The sequence below is a fragment of the Sebastes umbrosus genome, chromosome 19 (assembly GCF_015220745.1).
Source record: "Sebastes umbrosus isolate fSebUmb1 chromosome 19, fSebUmb1.pri, whole genome shotgun sequence".
Lineage (NCBI taxonomy): Eukaryota > Metazoa > Chordata > Actinopteri > Perciformes > Sebastidae > Sebastes > Sebastes umbrosus.
In genome coordinates this window covers 9,621,265-9,638,211 of record NC_051287.1, presented here as the reverse complement: position 1 = coordinate 9,638,211, position 16,947 = coordinate 9,621,265, and the positions used below count along the sequence as shown (strand labels likewise).

At 38.7% G+C, this 16,947-nt stretch overlaps 1 protein-coding gene across 3 annotated transcripts in view; it reads left to right on the top strand.

Annotated features, from left to right (window-relative positions):
- The window catches only part of stxbp1a (syntaxin binding protein 1a), a 61,428-nt gene that overhangs the window by 42,562 nt on the left and 1,919 nt on the right, over window positions 1-16,947 (top strand). For 2 of the 3 annotated variants that reach the window (XM_037751941.1, XM_037751938.1), the window contains 13 exons: window positions 2,472-2,620; window positions 3,011-3,095; window positions 3,311-3,441; window positions 3,604-3,711; window positions 3,828-3,888; window positions 5,328-5,393; window positions 5,477-5,557; window positions 5,839-5,977; window positions 6,673-6,782; window positions 6,878-6,979; window positions 7,349-7,434; window positions 8,530-8,684; window positions 10,618-10,775. In XM_037751941.1, the coding sequence (XP_037607869.1) occupies window positions 2,472-2,620; window positions 3,011-3,095; window positions 3,311-3,441; window positions 3,604-3,711; window positions 3,828-3,888; window positions 5,328-5,393; window positions 5,477-5,557; window positions 5,839-5,977; window positions 6,673-6,782; window positions 6,878-6,979; window positions 7,349-7,434; window positions 8,530-8,684; window positions 10,618-10,727 (1,383 nt within the window). In that variant the 3' untranslated portion in view covers window positions 10,728-10,775. The remainder of the gene's footprint in view (window positions 1-2,471; window positions 2,621-3,010; window positions 3,096-3,310; window positions 3,442-3,603; window positions 3,712-3,827; window positions 3,889-5,327; window positions 5,394-5,476; window positions 5,558-5,838; window positions 5,978-6,672; window positions 6,783-6,877; window positions 6,980-7,348; window positions 7,435-8,529; window positions 8,685-10,617; window positions 10,776-16,947) is intronic. The other variant, XM_037751940.1, reaches the window with a different exon arrangement.

Sequence of the window (16,947 nt, the reverse complement as noted above, 5' to 3'; positions counted from 1 at the left end):
AGATGGCGGTAATGCAACACTTATGGATCCCAACTGCCATAAAACGTAACAGAAGAAGATGTGGCAAGGCTACATGTACGAGTACATGGCGGAATACATCTCTTATTATTTTCAGGAACATGGCGTGTGAGGAGCTGTTTTTGTCAAGTCCCAATGTTCTTGTAATTTATTCAATATTCAAAAAGTTTGCATAAATGCTAAACCGCAAACAAGTTGCAGATTCAAATACGTCATGTGAAAGAGTCTTTTGTCCCTGCAATGTTACTGCTTTCATTCACAACACGGCTGTTTCGGCATTTTCCCTGAAATGTTACAAGTGAACATTTCAGGGATAGACTGCATCCGTGAGTGTTTGTTAAACCATAGAGAGAGATCCAGAGATAAAAAGCTAGAGTTCGAGCAACAACAGATCGATTTAAGACGGGTGGGAGGAGAGAATTGCTGCAAAGGACGCTGCCAGGAATAGTAACATGAAGGTTATTGGTTGTTAGAGTCAGGGATGGATAAAACCGATGGAGAGCGGAGAGAGAGAACCAAATATAAATTCAGGTGGTCGCTTGGCATAATGCTGCTGACTCACCAGTTTCTCTGTTTACTGCCAGACTGTTCTAGAAAGACTCGCATTTGTCACATTGCCTTCCCTCCCTCCCACCTGCTTCTCCATCATTGCATCCAAATTCCTGACTACTTCATGTTTTCCCTCCTCCCTCTCTCCCTCCCTCCCTCAGTCTGTTTTTCTCTGTTTTTTTGTCCCGCCATTCCTCCATCCCTGCCTTTGCACGTCGTTTGCGCTCTCTCTGCTCACTGCTCTCCACCAAGCTCTCTTTCTATCTCTCATCATCTCTCCTTCTGTCCATCCTACTCTCTCTCACTATCTGAAGATGCTGCTTGGCCCACAATGCTTTGCTTCCCTCCCGTCTACTCTGATTAATTCAGAGTCAGTGGTTTTCTGCTTCAGGCAAAGTGCTGCCTCATAGCCCCACCCACAGGCTGATGCTCTAACCCCATTGGGTGAGTCAGGATCCACACAGCAGGCGGTAGCCAATGGTAGCCGAGCTAACATAGGGACCGTTCTGCGGAGACTAAGTGTGGTCATGTGACCGTAGACAGATGGGGTTGGAGGAGGGAGTGGTAGTGAGTGATGCGGGGGAGGAGAGAGGAGAGCAAACAAGGAAAGGAAGGTAGAGGAAAGGGAATGACAGGAAATTAAAGAAGATGAGAAGGCACAGAAAGAGGATGGGAGACGAGAGGAACAATGAAATGAAAGGTGTGATGAGGGGACGAAAAGGGATTGGAAAGAGGAAATTAAACAAGGACATACTATTATGTACTACTATGACTTTTTTTTACTTTTTTCAACATACTATACTATGACTTTTTATGTCTTTTTTCAACATACTAAGCTATGACCTTATTTTTTACTTTTATCGACATATGTCTTTTTTTTTTACCTTTTTTCGACATACTATATGACTTTTTTTTTTTTAATTCGACATACTAGACTATGACTTTTTTGTATTTTTTCAACATAATATACAATTACTTTTTTTTTCTTTGTTCGACATACTATACTATGACTTTTTTTCGATATACTCTACAAGGACTTTTTTAAAGCTTTATTCGACAAACGTTTCTATGACTTTTAATTTTTTTTCAAATGGCATAAGTAGTAGAAGCCATAATATAGTATGTCGAAAATTTCATGAAAAAAAGTCATAGAATATTGTGTCGAAAAATCATCATACTATATAGCATGTCGAAAAAATTGTCATAGTATAGTTTGTCGAAAAAAACCTCATCGTTTAGTATGTCGAAAAAAGTTATTGTATAGTATGTCGACAAAAAGTCGTAACATAGTGTGTCGAAAAAAGTCATAGTACAGTATGCCGAAAGGAAGTTGTCAAAAAGTCATAGTATAATATGTCATAAAAAAAGCAAACTAAAAATTCATAGTATATCTAAAAAAAAAGTCAGAAAAATCAATTAGTACGTCATAAATCTAGAATTACCGCCTCTTGGTTGTATGTCTCCGTCAACCATTCAAGTTGCAGTTTGTCCAAAATGTCATCACTTTTCTGGGAAATTATCATAATTATGTAGTAGGACATCCTGGTATTTTTTGCACAAAGCATTTGACATATTATGTATTGGAACATGCCAAATCTTTTCTGGCATATAGTATGGTAATATGTTTATGGGAGTGTTCACGAGAATGGGACGGACGTGAGGTCACAGTGACCTTGGCCTTTGACCACCAAAATCTAATCAGATATTGCGTTCACGAGAATCGGATGTACGGCCGGCCGGACGGACAAACAACCCGACAACATAATGCCTCCGGCCACGGCTGTCGCCAGCGCAAAGGCATAATAAAGGTGTAGGAAGTTGGAAAAGCTGAAATCAATGAAAGTGGGAAAGTCAAGTGTTTTGCTGAAGCAAAGTTTAAGTTGTGTCCATGTTTGTGTGTGCAGGTGTACTCTCTGGACAATCCAGATGCCTTCCACAGTTTCTACAGCCCCCATAAGACCCAGCTCAAGAACCCGGTGATGGAGAGGCTGGCTGAGCAGCTGGCCACGCTCTGTGCCACCCTGAAGGAGTACCCTGCTGTCAGATACCGAGGGTGAGCAGCATGGGGCGCTGCGGAGAGGCAGCTGTGGGTATAGGCTGGTTTCTAAAACAAAAGGCAAATTAGCAGTCAAGGATATAGCTTATTTGGACAGATAAGATGTTAAAGCTAACCAGTTAGGATGTTAGCCTCCATTTATCAAAACTTTCATAAGCGAGTTCAGGAGATCTATTAAGTTGGTTATGAGGAGTAGCTTTTTAGTCTCCTAGATGGCTGATTAATTTAATACTCAAAAAACAACAGATGTCTGATTTGGTCTTTTTACAAAAGAGTTCAATTACGTTGTAGAAATTCTAAAAATGACAAAGTTTTATGAATATGTTAATATACAGAGAAACATTCTCCGACCATCCAAATCCATCTATCTATCTGTTATTCTGTCAGCGAGTACAAGGACAACGCCACCCTGGCCCAGCTGGTTCAGGACAAACTGGATGCCTACAAGGCTGATGACCCCACTATGGGAGAGGTGAGCGTAGGACATTTTTTTTCTGTATTCCTTCTTAATGATTTTCACCTGTTGTCTCATATTCTTGTTGTAAAAATACGTATCTTAGTAGTTAAAGTCGCACAGTTGTATTCTACATTACGGAGATTGTACTTCAAAATGATTATAACATCATATATGTATGTTTATCTTACCGCTCCTTTCATTCTTGTATCTGTTTCTCTTTTTCTCTGTAGGGCCCAGATAAGGCTCGCTCACAGCTGATCATCCTGGACAGGGCGTTTGACCCCGTCTCTCCTGTCCTGCATGAGCTCACCTTCCAGGCCATGGGCTACGACCTGCTGCCCATCGAAAACGACGTCTACAAGTACGAAAAACACAATTGACATAAATGATACTTGAGAGGGCAATGTTTCCATTTTTATGCTGCTAGGCAGAATCTTTGTATTAAATACTCATTTCAGCTTTAATCACAAATTTGAACCTAAATTAGTCTTTCAGTCAGAATATGTGTCTTTTTTCCTCTCAGGTATGAGACCAGTGGCATCGGAGACTCTCGCGAGAAGGAGGTTCTGCTGCATGAAGACGATGACCTGTGGGTGAGCCTGAGACACAAACACATAGCTGAGGTGTCCCAGTGAGTACTTTTCTTCATACTTTACTATCTCTTCACTCAGTCTTTGAATACTGACTCGCGCGATATAACAAACTTTCTCTCTTGTGTCTCCATGCCTGTTTGTGTTTTGTCATTAGGGAAGTGACACGACAGCTGAAGGAATTTTCTGCCAGCAAGAGGATGAACACCGGGGAGAAGGTAAAGAGGAAATGTTTATATATACAGTCTGCATATACAGTATTACCAAGATATTGGTACTATAGCGTTACTTAGTATGGTGGATAACTTCTTTATCTCTTCAAAAGCTCCATAAAAGGAAATGTTTTAATTACTTTTTATGGCATACTATACTATGAAATGTTTTGTGACATACGATACTATGACATATTTTACTTTTTATGATATACTATATTATATTATTTTTTTAGGACTGTTTAAGGCATACTATACTGTGGTATTTCTTTGTGACATATTATACTATGACATTTTTTTACAACATTTTTATGACATACTATACTACGACATTTTTTATGACTTTTTGTGGCATACTATACTATGACATTTTTTATGACAAACTATACTATGACATTTCTTTACAACAATTTTTGTGGCATATTATATTAGATTTTTTATGACTTTTTGTGGCATATTATACTATGACATTTTTTTATGACATTCTATACTATGACATTTTTTACAACATTTTTGTGGCATGATATACTATGACATTTCTTTGTGACATATTATGCTATGACATTTTTTATGGCATACAATACTATGACATTTTTTACAACATTTTTTGAGACATACCATATTATGACTTTTTATGCAATACTATACTATGACATTTTTTTGTGACATATTATGCTATGACATTTTTTATGACTTTTTATAACATACTGTTCTATGACATTTCTTTACAACATTTTTTGTGGCATACTATACTGAAATTTTGTATGACTTTTTTTGGCTCGATATACTATGACTTTTTTTGTGACATACTATACTATGAATTTTAAATGACTTTTTATTGCATACTAGACTATGACATTTTTGTGACATGCTATACTATGACATTTCTTTGTGACATATTATGCTGTGATTTTTTTTATGACATACTATACTATGACATTTTTTACAACAGTTTTGTGGCATTCTATACTATGACTTTTTTGACTTTGTTATGGCATACTATACTATGGCATTTCTTTGTGACATGCTAAACCTAAAAAAAATGTATGACATGTCTTTGTGTCATATTATACTATGACATTTTTTTATGGCATACTATACTATGTTTTTTTTAATATATGTTTTAAGACTTACTTTACTATGACATATTTTACAACATCTTGGCATACTATAATCTAACTCTGCAAGAAAGCAATTTATTTTCAAACATGTTGAACTATTCCTTTTAAATATACTCAGAAAACATGACCAGAACTTAATTGAATTGAATTAATGTATTTATTTTTGTCACTTGGCAGCGGATATTAAGTGAACCCATTGGACATTTGTAGCAAAGTCTGCGATTAGACCAAAGTCCAACATAAAATATCACTTATGTAGTTGTCTATTTTATGATATCTCGCACTGATGTTGACATCATGGCACTCTTGCTTTTGTTTCAACAGACCACAATGAGGGATCTGTCCCAGATGTTGAAGAAGATGCCTCAGTACCAGAAGGAGCTCAGCAAGGTGTGTGCTTATAGGAGTGTGTGAATGTGTTTTCCTGTGTGTGTAAATGTGTATGCTGATCCTGTGTGTTTTGTGTTTTTCAGTACTCTACTCATCTGCAACTGGCTGAGGACTGCATGAAGCATTACCAGGGAACAGTGGACAAGCTGTGCCGTGTGGAACAGGTGAGAGGGCAGGCGAGGGGAAACAAGGAGCAAGGAGAGGAGAGAAAACAAGAAAAGAGGATAGGAAAGAAGAGACGAAAGGAAATTAAATAAGAGAGTAATGCTAAAGGGAAATTATCGAAAACAAAAAAAAGAGTTTCTTGTATACAGATAAATGATAATGATTTCTGAAAACCTCAGTTATTGAAAATACAATCCCTGGAAATGTGTATTTTAAGGTTTTAAATGACTGATTTGAATGACAAAGAAACATGAAATGATACCTGAGTTCTCTGTTGCAGGATCTGGCTATGGGCACAGACGCTGAGGGAGAGAAGATCAAAGACCCCATGAGGGCCATCGTACCCATCCTGCTGGATGCCAACGTCACCACGTACGACAAGATCCGCATCATCTTGCTCTACATTTTCCTCAAGAACGGTAAGGGGGCGACAGCAGGTGACATAATGAAATCAAATCTTCACTTTGTAAATCTCTGGGCTGCGTCAAGTGAGCAGCGTCAATGTAACGTTAGGTTCACTAAAAGAGCTTGTTTTTGCAACTGACAGGCTCAGATTGTTATTATAAGTGTCTGACAACATTAAGGAAAAGACCCTGAAGATAAATAAAACGTTTTTCTTACCTTTCACTTCAGAAATGTTTGTCCCTATTAGGCAGTTAGACACAAAAACATGAGAAAATAGGGTCCAGGTTGAAAAATACTGAAGCTTCCCTTTTAGCAATGAATAGATATTTATTAGCTAAAGAAAAAAAATAACTACTACTTACCTAGTTGGCTGTTCAGTTCAAGTCTGTAAAAAAAAAAATGCTTCACAAAATACAGATACAGAAGAAAAAGAGCCTGTAAAAACCAGATAGCTTCTCAGGTCAGACATAACCAGACAATTCTACACAGCTATAATAAGCTGTTATGGTTAAGTAGCATACAGAATGTATATAGTGGCAATTTTGAGTTTTAATAAAATGGTTTTATTTTGGCACTCAAGTGACAAAAACATGAATTCCCTATCCTCCCAGAACAAGCCGAACATATTAAATGTAAACATACAATTTCTATAGTTATAAGATATGCCCTGTGTGTGTGTGTGTGTGTGTGTGTGTGTGTGTGTGTTAAGGCATTACGGAGGAGAACCTGAACAAGCTGATCCAACACGCTCAGATCCCCCCAGAGGACAGTGAGATCATCACCAACATGGCTAACCTGGGTGTCCCCATCGTCACAGATGTAAGATCCTCACCGGGTGGCGTTCTAATTCTTTTTATCTTCTTATCTCTACTCTTTCTTTCTTTGACCTCATTGTCTCGTCTTTCCCTCTTTAGTCCACCCTCCGCCGAGGAAAGAAGCTGGACAGGAAGGAGCGTGTGAGCGAGCAGACCTATCAGCTGTCCCGCTGGACACCACTGGTCAAGGACATCATGGAGGTGTGTTTCAAGGGCTGAAATCATAATTTGACTTGCAATGCCATATTGGGTGATATCCTATTTTCATTTTTCTAAATTGAGGTTCCAAAAACAACAAACTAATTAATCCGAGCACAATTATTTACTTTTCAGTTGACACGACAATCTTAGCCAAACATCTGTTTTCCCAGCCTGGTTGTTATCAACTATATTTAGCCCCTTATTTGTGCAAAGCCAATTCTCCAATGGACCTCCATGATGGAGCCACACGTGGTTGCTAGGAGACGTGACACAACTGTGAAGCCCCTATTGAAGTGTGTGTGTGTGTGTGTGTTTAACGCAGACAATATTGCTGACAAAGATCTGTTTTGTCTTTTTGTCCCCCTGCAGGATGCTATTGAAGATAAGCTGGACACCAAGCACTACCCCTACATCTCCACCCGCTCCTCTGCCTCCTTCAGCACCACTGCAGTCAGGTACACACACATGCATATATACACACACACATATGCACTGCGTGGCATTTCATTGCACGGTAAATTATGAAGACAGAAATGGTGGTATAAGATCAATAGTAATTTGGGAAAGGAGATGAGTCTAACAGATCAATATTTGAGAAAAATTGAGAGCAGGGAGGTGACACTGACGATTGTCTGGTTAGTGAGCCGTATACAGATCCCTGTGCAAAGATAGGAGAGCTTAGACATGCACCAATTTTTATATACATATATATGCGTATTAGGGTTGTACCGAATAGTTCGAACCTTCATTCATAACTTTGACATTCAAATTCTAAATCAACATTCGAATGCTGCGCAGCTTTTTTTTTCCATGCCTATTCATCGTGTTTAAACCCGGTATTTCTGCACAGTTGCAGATAAAGATCAGGCTACACTAATATTATTAGCATTATACTATTTGTAGAATTAGATTCCAGTGGTGGCTTCGTAGGATTGTTTCCGACTTGAGTGATCCAAACATTTCCATTAACTCCAGAGAAATGTAAAGTCAAAATTTATCATAAAAAAAATAGACAGTCATTTCCAAAATTCACCTGTTTTTATATAATGAAATATGATTTAATAAAATCAAAATTAAATTTAATTAAAATTAAAATTAACAATTTAATCAGATGAATCACTTGATTGAAACTTCCTCAAAAAAAAAAAAGGATATCGTCTTAAATATCATCGTTGAAAACTTAAACCCAAACTGTAAGCAAATGACCTGATTACAAGTCATCAATATTTCCAACTCCACATGTATGTGTGATGAAGCCACATTGAGCCCCACTGATCCGTACACTCCACTCTGCTGGTGTGTATTGATTCAGCATCAAATCCTCTCCTGTTACAAACTGATCTGCCTCATTAGCCGCCCCTTCCCCACATATAGCCTACAGACACACCCAGCACTGAGCATCATAGTTAGTCATGCCTCTAATGTTGAAGTGTGATCTCTTGTATGTGTGAAAATGTGACTTCCTCTCAGCTTATTTGGTGTGAGCTCCCAATTTAAAGTGGCTCTAAAACTGTAATAACTTGACGCTGTTGTCCTTTCTACTCTGCCAGTGCTCGGTACGGCCACTGGCACAAGAATAAGACACCTGGAGAGTACCGCACCGGGCCACGTGTCATGGTCTTCATCATCGGCGGCGCGTCCTTCAGCGAGATGCGCTGCGCCTATGAGGTCACACAGGCCAATGGGAAGTGGGAGGCCGTCATTGGTGAGTAGTGCACCGGGAGGCGCCGCTGAGCGCAGAAGAAGAAGTGTTCATATTTGTAGGTTTTTGGACGTCAAAGATACAACCTTAAAGAGTAACTTAACACTCCCTGAAAAAGTAGTTTTTGCTGACCTCCAGTGGCTTACCTTCTTGCATTGCTGCAGTGATGTACAGGTGTACTTCAGGACCACATCTATCAGAGATGCTGGGTGTGGGAGAGGTGAAACAGAATTTAAACGTTCAACCTGAGAGAGGCAGTAAAACACATCTCTTCAGCCTGGCGTTAAGTAACAGAGACTGTCTCTAAGAGGACCATTTTTAATAGAAAGTGTGAAAACTGATAAAAGCTGCGTCATAATTCAGAGGCCACGTCCTTTGAAGCATTTTCACAGGACTGTGTGAGGTTTGACTAGCAGGTGCAGGTACAGTCTGGTCCGCTGAGGACACAGAAGGACGAAGCTTGTGAACTGGGACACACAGCTTAAGCAAAATAAAGACGGAGGGCAGGAGAAACATGGAGGTGACAGTCTAACCCTGACGTAGTAGTGCAAGTTCAGTGCATAAAAAGAAAGATAAAGCTGTTTACGACACATTTGACCTTATATGAGTCTGTTATCTAAAATACAATTTTAAGTAGTCAGAATGACGTTGTAGATATCTTGAACTGGAATTAGGAATTTCCATAATTTAATTGTAGATAACTGTTATCAAGTTTTAGATATCATGAAAAGAATTTTGATTAGAGATATCTTATTTGAAGATATAAGGTCAAATAATTTCGCCCCGTGCTTTGAGAGACAAGACTAAAAAGGCCAATGTAGACATCTTGAATTGAGGGGAATTAAAGATATCTTGAATTACAACTAGTCAGAATTCAGTTGCAGATATTCGTAATTCTCATTGCGGATATCTGCAACTGAATTGTAGATATCTGTAATGAGAAACCCCAAAACACATGAATGGCAAAAGTAGTTTGAAACTTACTAGTCAAATTGTAATTGCAGATATCTTGTATTAGAGTTTTGACTAGGCAAAATGATGTTGCAGATATCTCTAATGAATATCCAGTCTAGCTAATAGATGTTAAAACGTTTTTTAAGAATTACTTTCTGGGATTAAGTTGCACTTTGTTGAAGCAAGTGATAAAATGATTATAAGGAAGTTAAGTTCTGAGATGATGGGAGGGACAAAAAACAACAAACTCTCAGCAAGCTAGACTTATAATAAATACAAGATTAACCATTGTTTGATATTTCAGGTTTACGTTTATTTTTGGCATCTACTATGAATATATAAACTTTCCCTTTTTAAATACACAAAGACAAAATCAGGAATTGAAGTTCAGGTTTTGCAAACAGAAGCCACCCACAACACAGCTCTTGGAGGACAGCGTAATGTCCTTTTGGACCATCACGCACCCAGAATCCCAAATCCCACAACAACCCCAGTGACGCAGTAACCTTGTGTACAGTATGTGGAAGGTGTAGCTGCAGATAGTTGTTACAACCTGCCTATTGTGTGCAATGTGTTATGTTAAAATAGCCCTTTTATGTTATGCCCCTCTGTACTGTTTATTTGATGTCTTAAAGCTTTGCCAGCCAGCCTGTGTTATAAATGGGAAAGTGTCTTTGTTAGTCTCTGTTGTGCTCTGCTTCAGCTGTTGTCTTTAAAAACAACTGTTGTCTTTAAATTGCAGCCACGCCATGTCTTTTTCTGTGCGTGTCTTTGTGTTTGTGCAACATGGCGAGTGTGTGTAATGTATGTGTGTGAACTGTCAGTGGACGAGTGTGTCTCTGTATGTGTGTGTGTGTGTGTGTGTGTGTACTGTACGACGGGTTGCTTGTCTTTTTAACCCTTTAGTTTTTGGAGCGAGTGGGGGAGGGGGCGTGGCATGTGCTGAGAGACGAGTGGTGAAGCCGCCTCTGTTCCTCCACAGGTTCCACCCACATGCTCACCCCCACCAAATTCTTATCGGACCTTCAGCACCCCGACTTCCGAGAGTCCACTAGGGTGTCCTTTGAGGAAGCAGAACCCACAGCCGAGTGAGGCAGAGACAGATTGGGAGGGAGGGAGAGAGAAATCACACTGAAAAAAGTAAAGGCAGCCGCACAAAGAAGCCCTTTCTGAACCTTCGCAGCACAAGGGCTTCCTCCTTGTTCCTTCTTCTTCTTTGAACACTCAGTACTGTTTGATGTAACTCCACCCTCCTCCCCCCTTCCGTGACCCTCAGGGATGGGCAACCCCCGACCTTTCCTCACTGCATGGACCGCTCCATCAGGCTCTAGTCCCTGTATACTGAGAGTTAGCCAATCAGAGTGGGAGTCCTGCTATTCAGTCTGTTGTCCCTACAGGAAGGCTGAATCTAAATGTCTGACCACAGTCCAAATCCACAATTCATCAAGTTGGCAAGCGGGCTCATGTGGATTTACTGCAGACTTGGGGTGCAGACTTTACCAAACTTTGCAGAGTAATTAATTACCCACAATTCATTGCAATAGGAATATGACACTATGTTTATGATGCTTTTGGCTGAAAGTCACCAGTTAACACGGTTAGCAGACACCGAGTCACTACGACTTGCCACCGCAGTAATGACAGCGCCACTAGATCGCGGAGTACACAAAGCGGTCGCCAGATTCGTCTATATAGAAATAGCGAATCTTCTCGCTGATCCGTATTAAACTGGGACTGTTTCATAACCAGTTAAAAGTTCCATGTAGTAATTTAAACACGGATGCAATAAAACCATAATGTGTGCAAGGCCAGTCTTATCAGGGACTTATTGCCTTGTAGTTTTGCCATAGATGGCCAAAGTCTGCGAGGGCCCTCGAGTCCAGAGGGTGGACATTTGGATTCAGCCCAAGTAAAGTCTGTGCTGAAGAGCGGCCATGTCTGAGGGGGTCGTGACCCCATCCCTGCTGCCTCCTCCCATCATCTCAGCTGGGTGGATTAAATCGCCCCTCGACAGCCACCCAAAGGCCCCTTGAGCCTGTTGAACACTCACTCCAGATTTAATCTACCCCCGAGATCCATCTTTATCAGTTTTTACTGTCTGGTTATTTTTCTAATCAACCCTTCGCAAAGACAATCACCTTGATTTGTTACTGGTTTTTCCACATACGGACAGGTCCTTGAGTTGGATTTCAAAGAAGGATCCTCTCCTTTTTCCCCTTGTGGTTTTTCGTTTTTCTTTTGACTCCCAGTCCTCCGACTCCGTCCACGTCACTTTCTCTCAGCCCACCATCACATGCTCACATGGCTCACGACTCGTCCGCAGAGGGTGCTTAATATTAGCAAAAGATCTTTATCACGATCATACCTTTCAGGGTGCTGACACACAGGGCAATTCTGGGGGCAACGTAGATGGGAAACAGTCAGGTAACCATAATAATTTCAGAACAATTCAATACAGGTTGCCCAAGTAGTTGCTCTTTGTATCACTGCCTCTATGATGCCTCTCTGCTGACACAGAGTCTGGGAATGTAGCATTGTTCCACCTGATATGCTTTAGCAACCAAATACAAAGTAAAGATGCCAAACAGCAACCACTAATCCACCCCTCCCCTAACATAGGAGACTCATCCATTATTACACCAGTCACTAGCAGACTGTTAGTATTCACTCATGATGATGATGATGGAGGAACACAGAAACAAATACTACATTCAAAAGAACCTGTGTAGAACTAAAAAGCACTCAAAGGGCACATACCTCCGCCAAGGCTGAACGGACCTTTAAATTAGTTACTTTAATAATACAAAATGTTAAATGTTTCGAGATTTTCACTTTTGCAGCTGTGCAGATTTAGCAGGGTTGCTCAAAGTTGATATATGCATGTGTTGAATTTAAGAGTAAAATAAATATGAAAAAAAAAACTAATAGCTTGTGCAGAAATCAACATTGAAACCCTAAAACACTGTTCTCTCTGATATTGTTAGACAGTTTTGTTTGTTGTTTTGTGTAAATAGTCAAAACAATATTGCCACCTAGTGGTGACCTCTGTAAGCCATTGAAAATTATAGGACTACAATTCCCATGGTGCTCCAGCCAATCAGTAGAGTCAGGTGTGGGCAATTGAGGCTGCAGAAGTGGAGGAGGGACAGATCTCAACTGTTAAACGTTCACAGTTTAACACAAAACTCTAGATAATTTAAGTTTACTTATCATTTTTATTTTGTGTGTTGGAACAACCTTGATTTAATTTTGATTAGCCAAACAACTTGAGAGATAAAGTGTTGGAAATGTCTGTATACACAAGGCATCTAAAGTGGCTTTTAGAAAGCAAGTAGAAGGAAGCCGTGACAGATATGTTTTATATGAATTAAGAGAAGGGTGGAAAATGTGTTTTAGTGTATTTAAAAGCCTTTAAGCCTCTAGACAATCAGCTGACATGCAGTCAGTTGTAAACTTGCATTATATCATGATTTGATTGCCCAAACTGCACTGATGTATGCTCAGCAGTTCCTTCTAGAAATTAGTGTAACAGCCTCTCTTTTTATTGCTTTTATAATACGGCAAAAATACTTTTTAATTATTAAATACTTGACAAATCTCCCTTTAAAAATAAAAAATGTGCGATTAATCAGGATTAAATATTTTAATCGATTGACAGCCCTAGTTTAAACTTTTTGCCGCAGGCCACTGTATAAAAAAGTTATGTGCCGTGTTAAATGGCCACATGGTAGCACGGCTGAGCCTCCACCAAATGTCATTGAATTGTATCATAGTTTTTGAGAAATCCTGCTAACAAACAAACAAACATATGGGAACATTCAAAACATACCCTCCTTGGCGGAGGTAATGAGTAATACCCTATTTGCATAAATGTCCATGACCACCGCAAGGCTACTTTTGAACACTCATTCACCCACTAAAGATTGGATATTGTAATCTTGGCCATCCATCTCATTCCCAACTAATCTGCTAAAGCGATATCGTTTACAAACCAACGTTTTGGTTTTTATGGTTTTCTCAGTGTGCAGCTCTCACCATAAGCAGTATGGCTGCTCCCCCTCATACTGCTGCATTCAACACTTCCTGAGCAAAATGGCCATCACTTACTAAAACAAGCCTTTGTTTTTGTTATGCTATTTTGGTCCAAACCTAGCCATGTACAATAATTTGGTGGCGTTAGAGATCAACGTCACGGTGTTGTGTTTCTGGGGCAAAAGGGCCCACGAAGCTGTGTGTTTGGGGAACAGCAGAGAAGCAGGCGAGGCCAGTCCGACGTTGACCTCTGTGGCCCACACTAAACCCCCACCCACGACCCCTTACACCTACGATCCCCGCATCACCATAACGACCCAACTCGAGATGGGCTTGCCTCTTTCTCTTCTGTTTTTACCTTTAACTACCTCCACGTCCTGTTCTGACTCCTCACAGGGTCAGGTTTAGTTTTACTGTAGGTCAATGTCTTTGAGGTAAAGCAGCTAATCAAATCAAACTGGAGGAAACATGCAGCTTTGCAACAGAAACAAACCAATGTAGGTCAAATACTGTTGATAATGTTGGACAGGTGTGAGGAGTAAATCAAATGTTTTATGATTATGAATTCAGATGGCAGTGATCTATTGAATCGGTAAATCTGGCGATGAAGCGCCAAATTTGGCAAAAAGTTTGCTTTACTCCAGTCTAGCACCTTTCAAGTTTTACTATGTCTGAAATGTGTCTTCAGCTGTCACAACAGTTCATCTGTGTTATTAGGGTTACTGAGTTTCACATTTTCATTCATATCTATAGGAGACGATAGACCTAACTCTGGTTTGGGATTTCATGACATGTATCTGCTTTTGTCTTTTTTTGCTGCAATTATTTTACTTTTTTCTAGCAGTATTTTTTTAGCTGTCTGCATGCTCTTAAATTAAAGGCCCACACTGTCATGTGCACATTTTTCTAACACCTGATTGGCTGTGCTGCGTAGACAGGTCTGGTGTTGCAGGGTTTCTATTAGCTCACCTGCCGTTTTTTTAGTTCACAGATTCATGACAGTTGTGTGGTGCCATCACTAATCTGTGTGCTTCCATATTGTTCAGCTTCATGTGATTTAACACGGCTTCATGTGATCTAACACGGCTTCATGTGATTTAACACAGCTTCATGTGATTTAACGCGGCTTCATGTGATTTAACACGGCTTCATTTGATTTAACACGGCTTCATGTGATTTAACACGGCTTCATGTGATTTAACACGGCTTCATTTGATTTAACACGGCTTCATGTGATTTAACACGGCTTCATGTGATCTAACACGGCTTCATGTGATCTAACATGGCTTCATGTGATCTAACACGGCTTCATGTGATTTAACACGGCTTCATGTGATTTAACACGGCTTCATGTGATCTAACACGGCTTCATGTGATTTAACACGGCTTCATGTGATCTAACACAGCTTCATGTGATTTAACACGGCTTCATGTGATTTAACACGGCTTCATGTGATCTAACACGGCTTCATGTGATCTAACACGGCTTCATTTGATTTAACACGGCTTCATGTGATTTAACACGGCTTCATGTGATTTAACACGGCTTCATTTGATTTAACACGGCTTCATGTGATTTAACACGGCTTCATGTGATTTAACACAGCTTCATGTGATTTAACACGGCTTCATGTGATTTAACACAGCTTCATGTGATTTAACACGGCTTCATGTGATTTAACACGGCTTCATGTGATTTAACACGGCTTCATGAGTTTGTATCAGGCTGTATGTTTGTAGAGTGAAGGACTATTAGTATTAGTCAGAGGTGGAAGATGTTTACATGGTACTTTACACAGACAAATCAAGATTAAAACATTTCAAAATCTAAAATAAGAGATTGACTTATTGGAAATATGAAATAAAAATAGTCCTAAAAAGCTGGACAATTGAGGCACTCCATTATGTCCAGCATAAGTAATGCTAGATTTGTGGATTTTCAGATCAGTTAAGAGTACATGTTTCTACGTTTTTTAAAAGTCTTTAGGGAAATCAAACTTCAACATTTTGGAGACAAGATTTTGACGAAACAAAAGTTAGAAGCTATTTTATGATGTAAAGTAGTAATTAGAAACTGCAGCTGTAAAATGAATGTATTGAAATAAAGAGTACAAAGTAAACTTCTGAAAGGTGCAGGATAGAAAATTGAAAATACTCAAAGCACTTAAACTTGTGCTTGTAGTAAAAGTACTTAGTTATCTCCCACCTTTTATAATTAGTTTTTCAACCTCTTTGATCCATTTTAACCTGCTGGCTAATTGATTATAATTTTATAACGTTGGTTTGCTCAGCGCTTCTATCTTTACTTTCAACATTATGTGAGACTGCCCTCATCTATATGGAGGAAGGAACCTGCCAAAATCAAAAATAAATAACTCAAAATAAATAAATGTCATTAAATGTAGCAAAAATAATTAAAAAATAAATGTAGCCATTAATTAATTGATAAAATGTGACAAATTGATATTTGTTTGAATATGCTTCTTTATTTATTTACTCTTCTGTTTCATTTTCCCTTTTATTTATTTATGTATTTATTCTTAGTCGTTTTAAAAATGTATTTATTTTTGCAATAAGTTTATTTAATTTTTACATATATTTTTTATTTATATTTATTTTTAAATGTATGTATTTATGCATTTATTTATTTATGTATTCATGTATTTATTAATTTATGCGTGATTTTCCCTTTGCATTTCACCCCTTATTTATTTCCTCACACTTATTTGTTTCTGTTTTCTTTTCTTTATACATTTCTTTCTCATCATGCAAATGAAAGGGCTGTCACTCAACATGTGTTATGGGGTCAGAGTGCATAGATAGACTATGCAATGGCTATGACTGGAGTTGATAAGTAGAAGCATACACCATTAGCTAGCTAGGAAGCATATAGTCATGCACCCTGACCCCATGATGACACATTTTGAGTGACAGCCCCCCTCATTTGCATAATGAGGCAGAAATGCATAAAGAAATGTGTAAAGAAAATAATACAGGCATAAATTAGTTTGGAGAAATAAATAAGGGGTGAAATGCAAAGGGAAAATTGTGCATAAATAAATGCATAAACACATACATAAATACATACATTTAAAAATAAATATAAAATTAATTAATAAATAAATAATAAATGCAAAAATGATCAAATACAAAATAAATACATAAAAAATAAAGGAATTAATAGAATGATAAATTAATAAATAATGAATAATGGCTACATTTATTTTTAATATTGTTGCTATATTTAATGACATTTATTCATTTAGTCTTTCATTTTTTT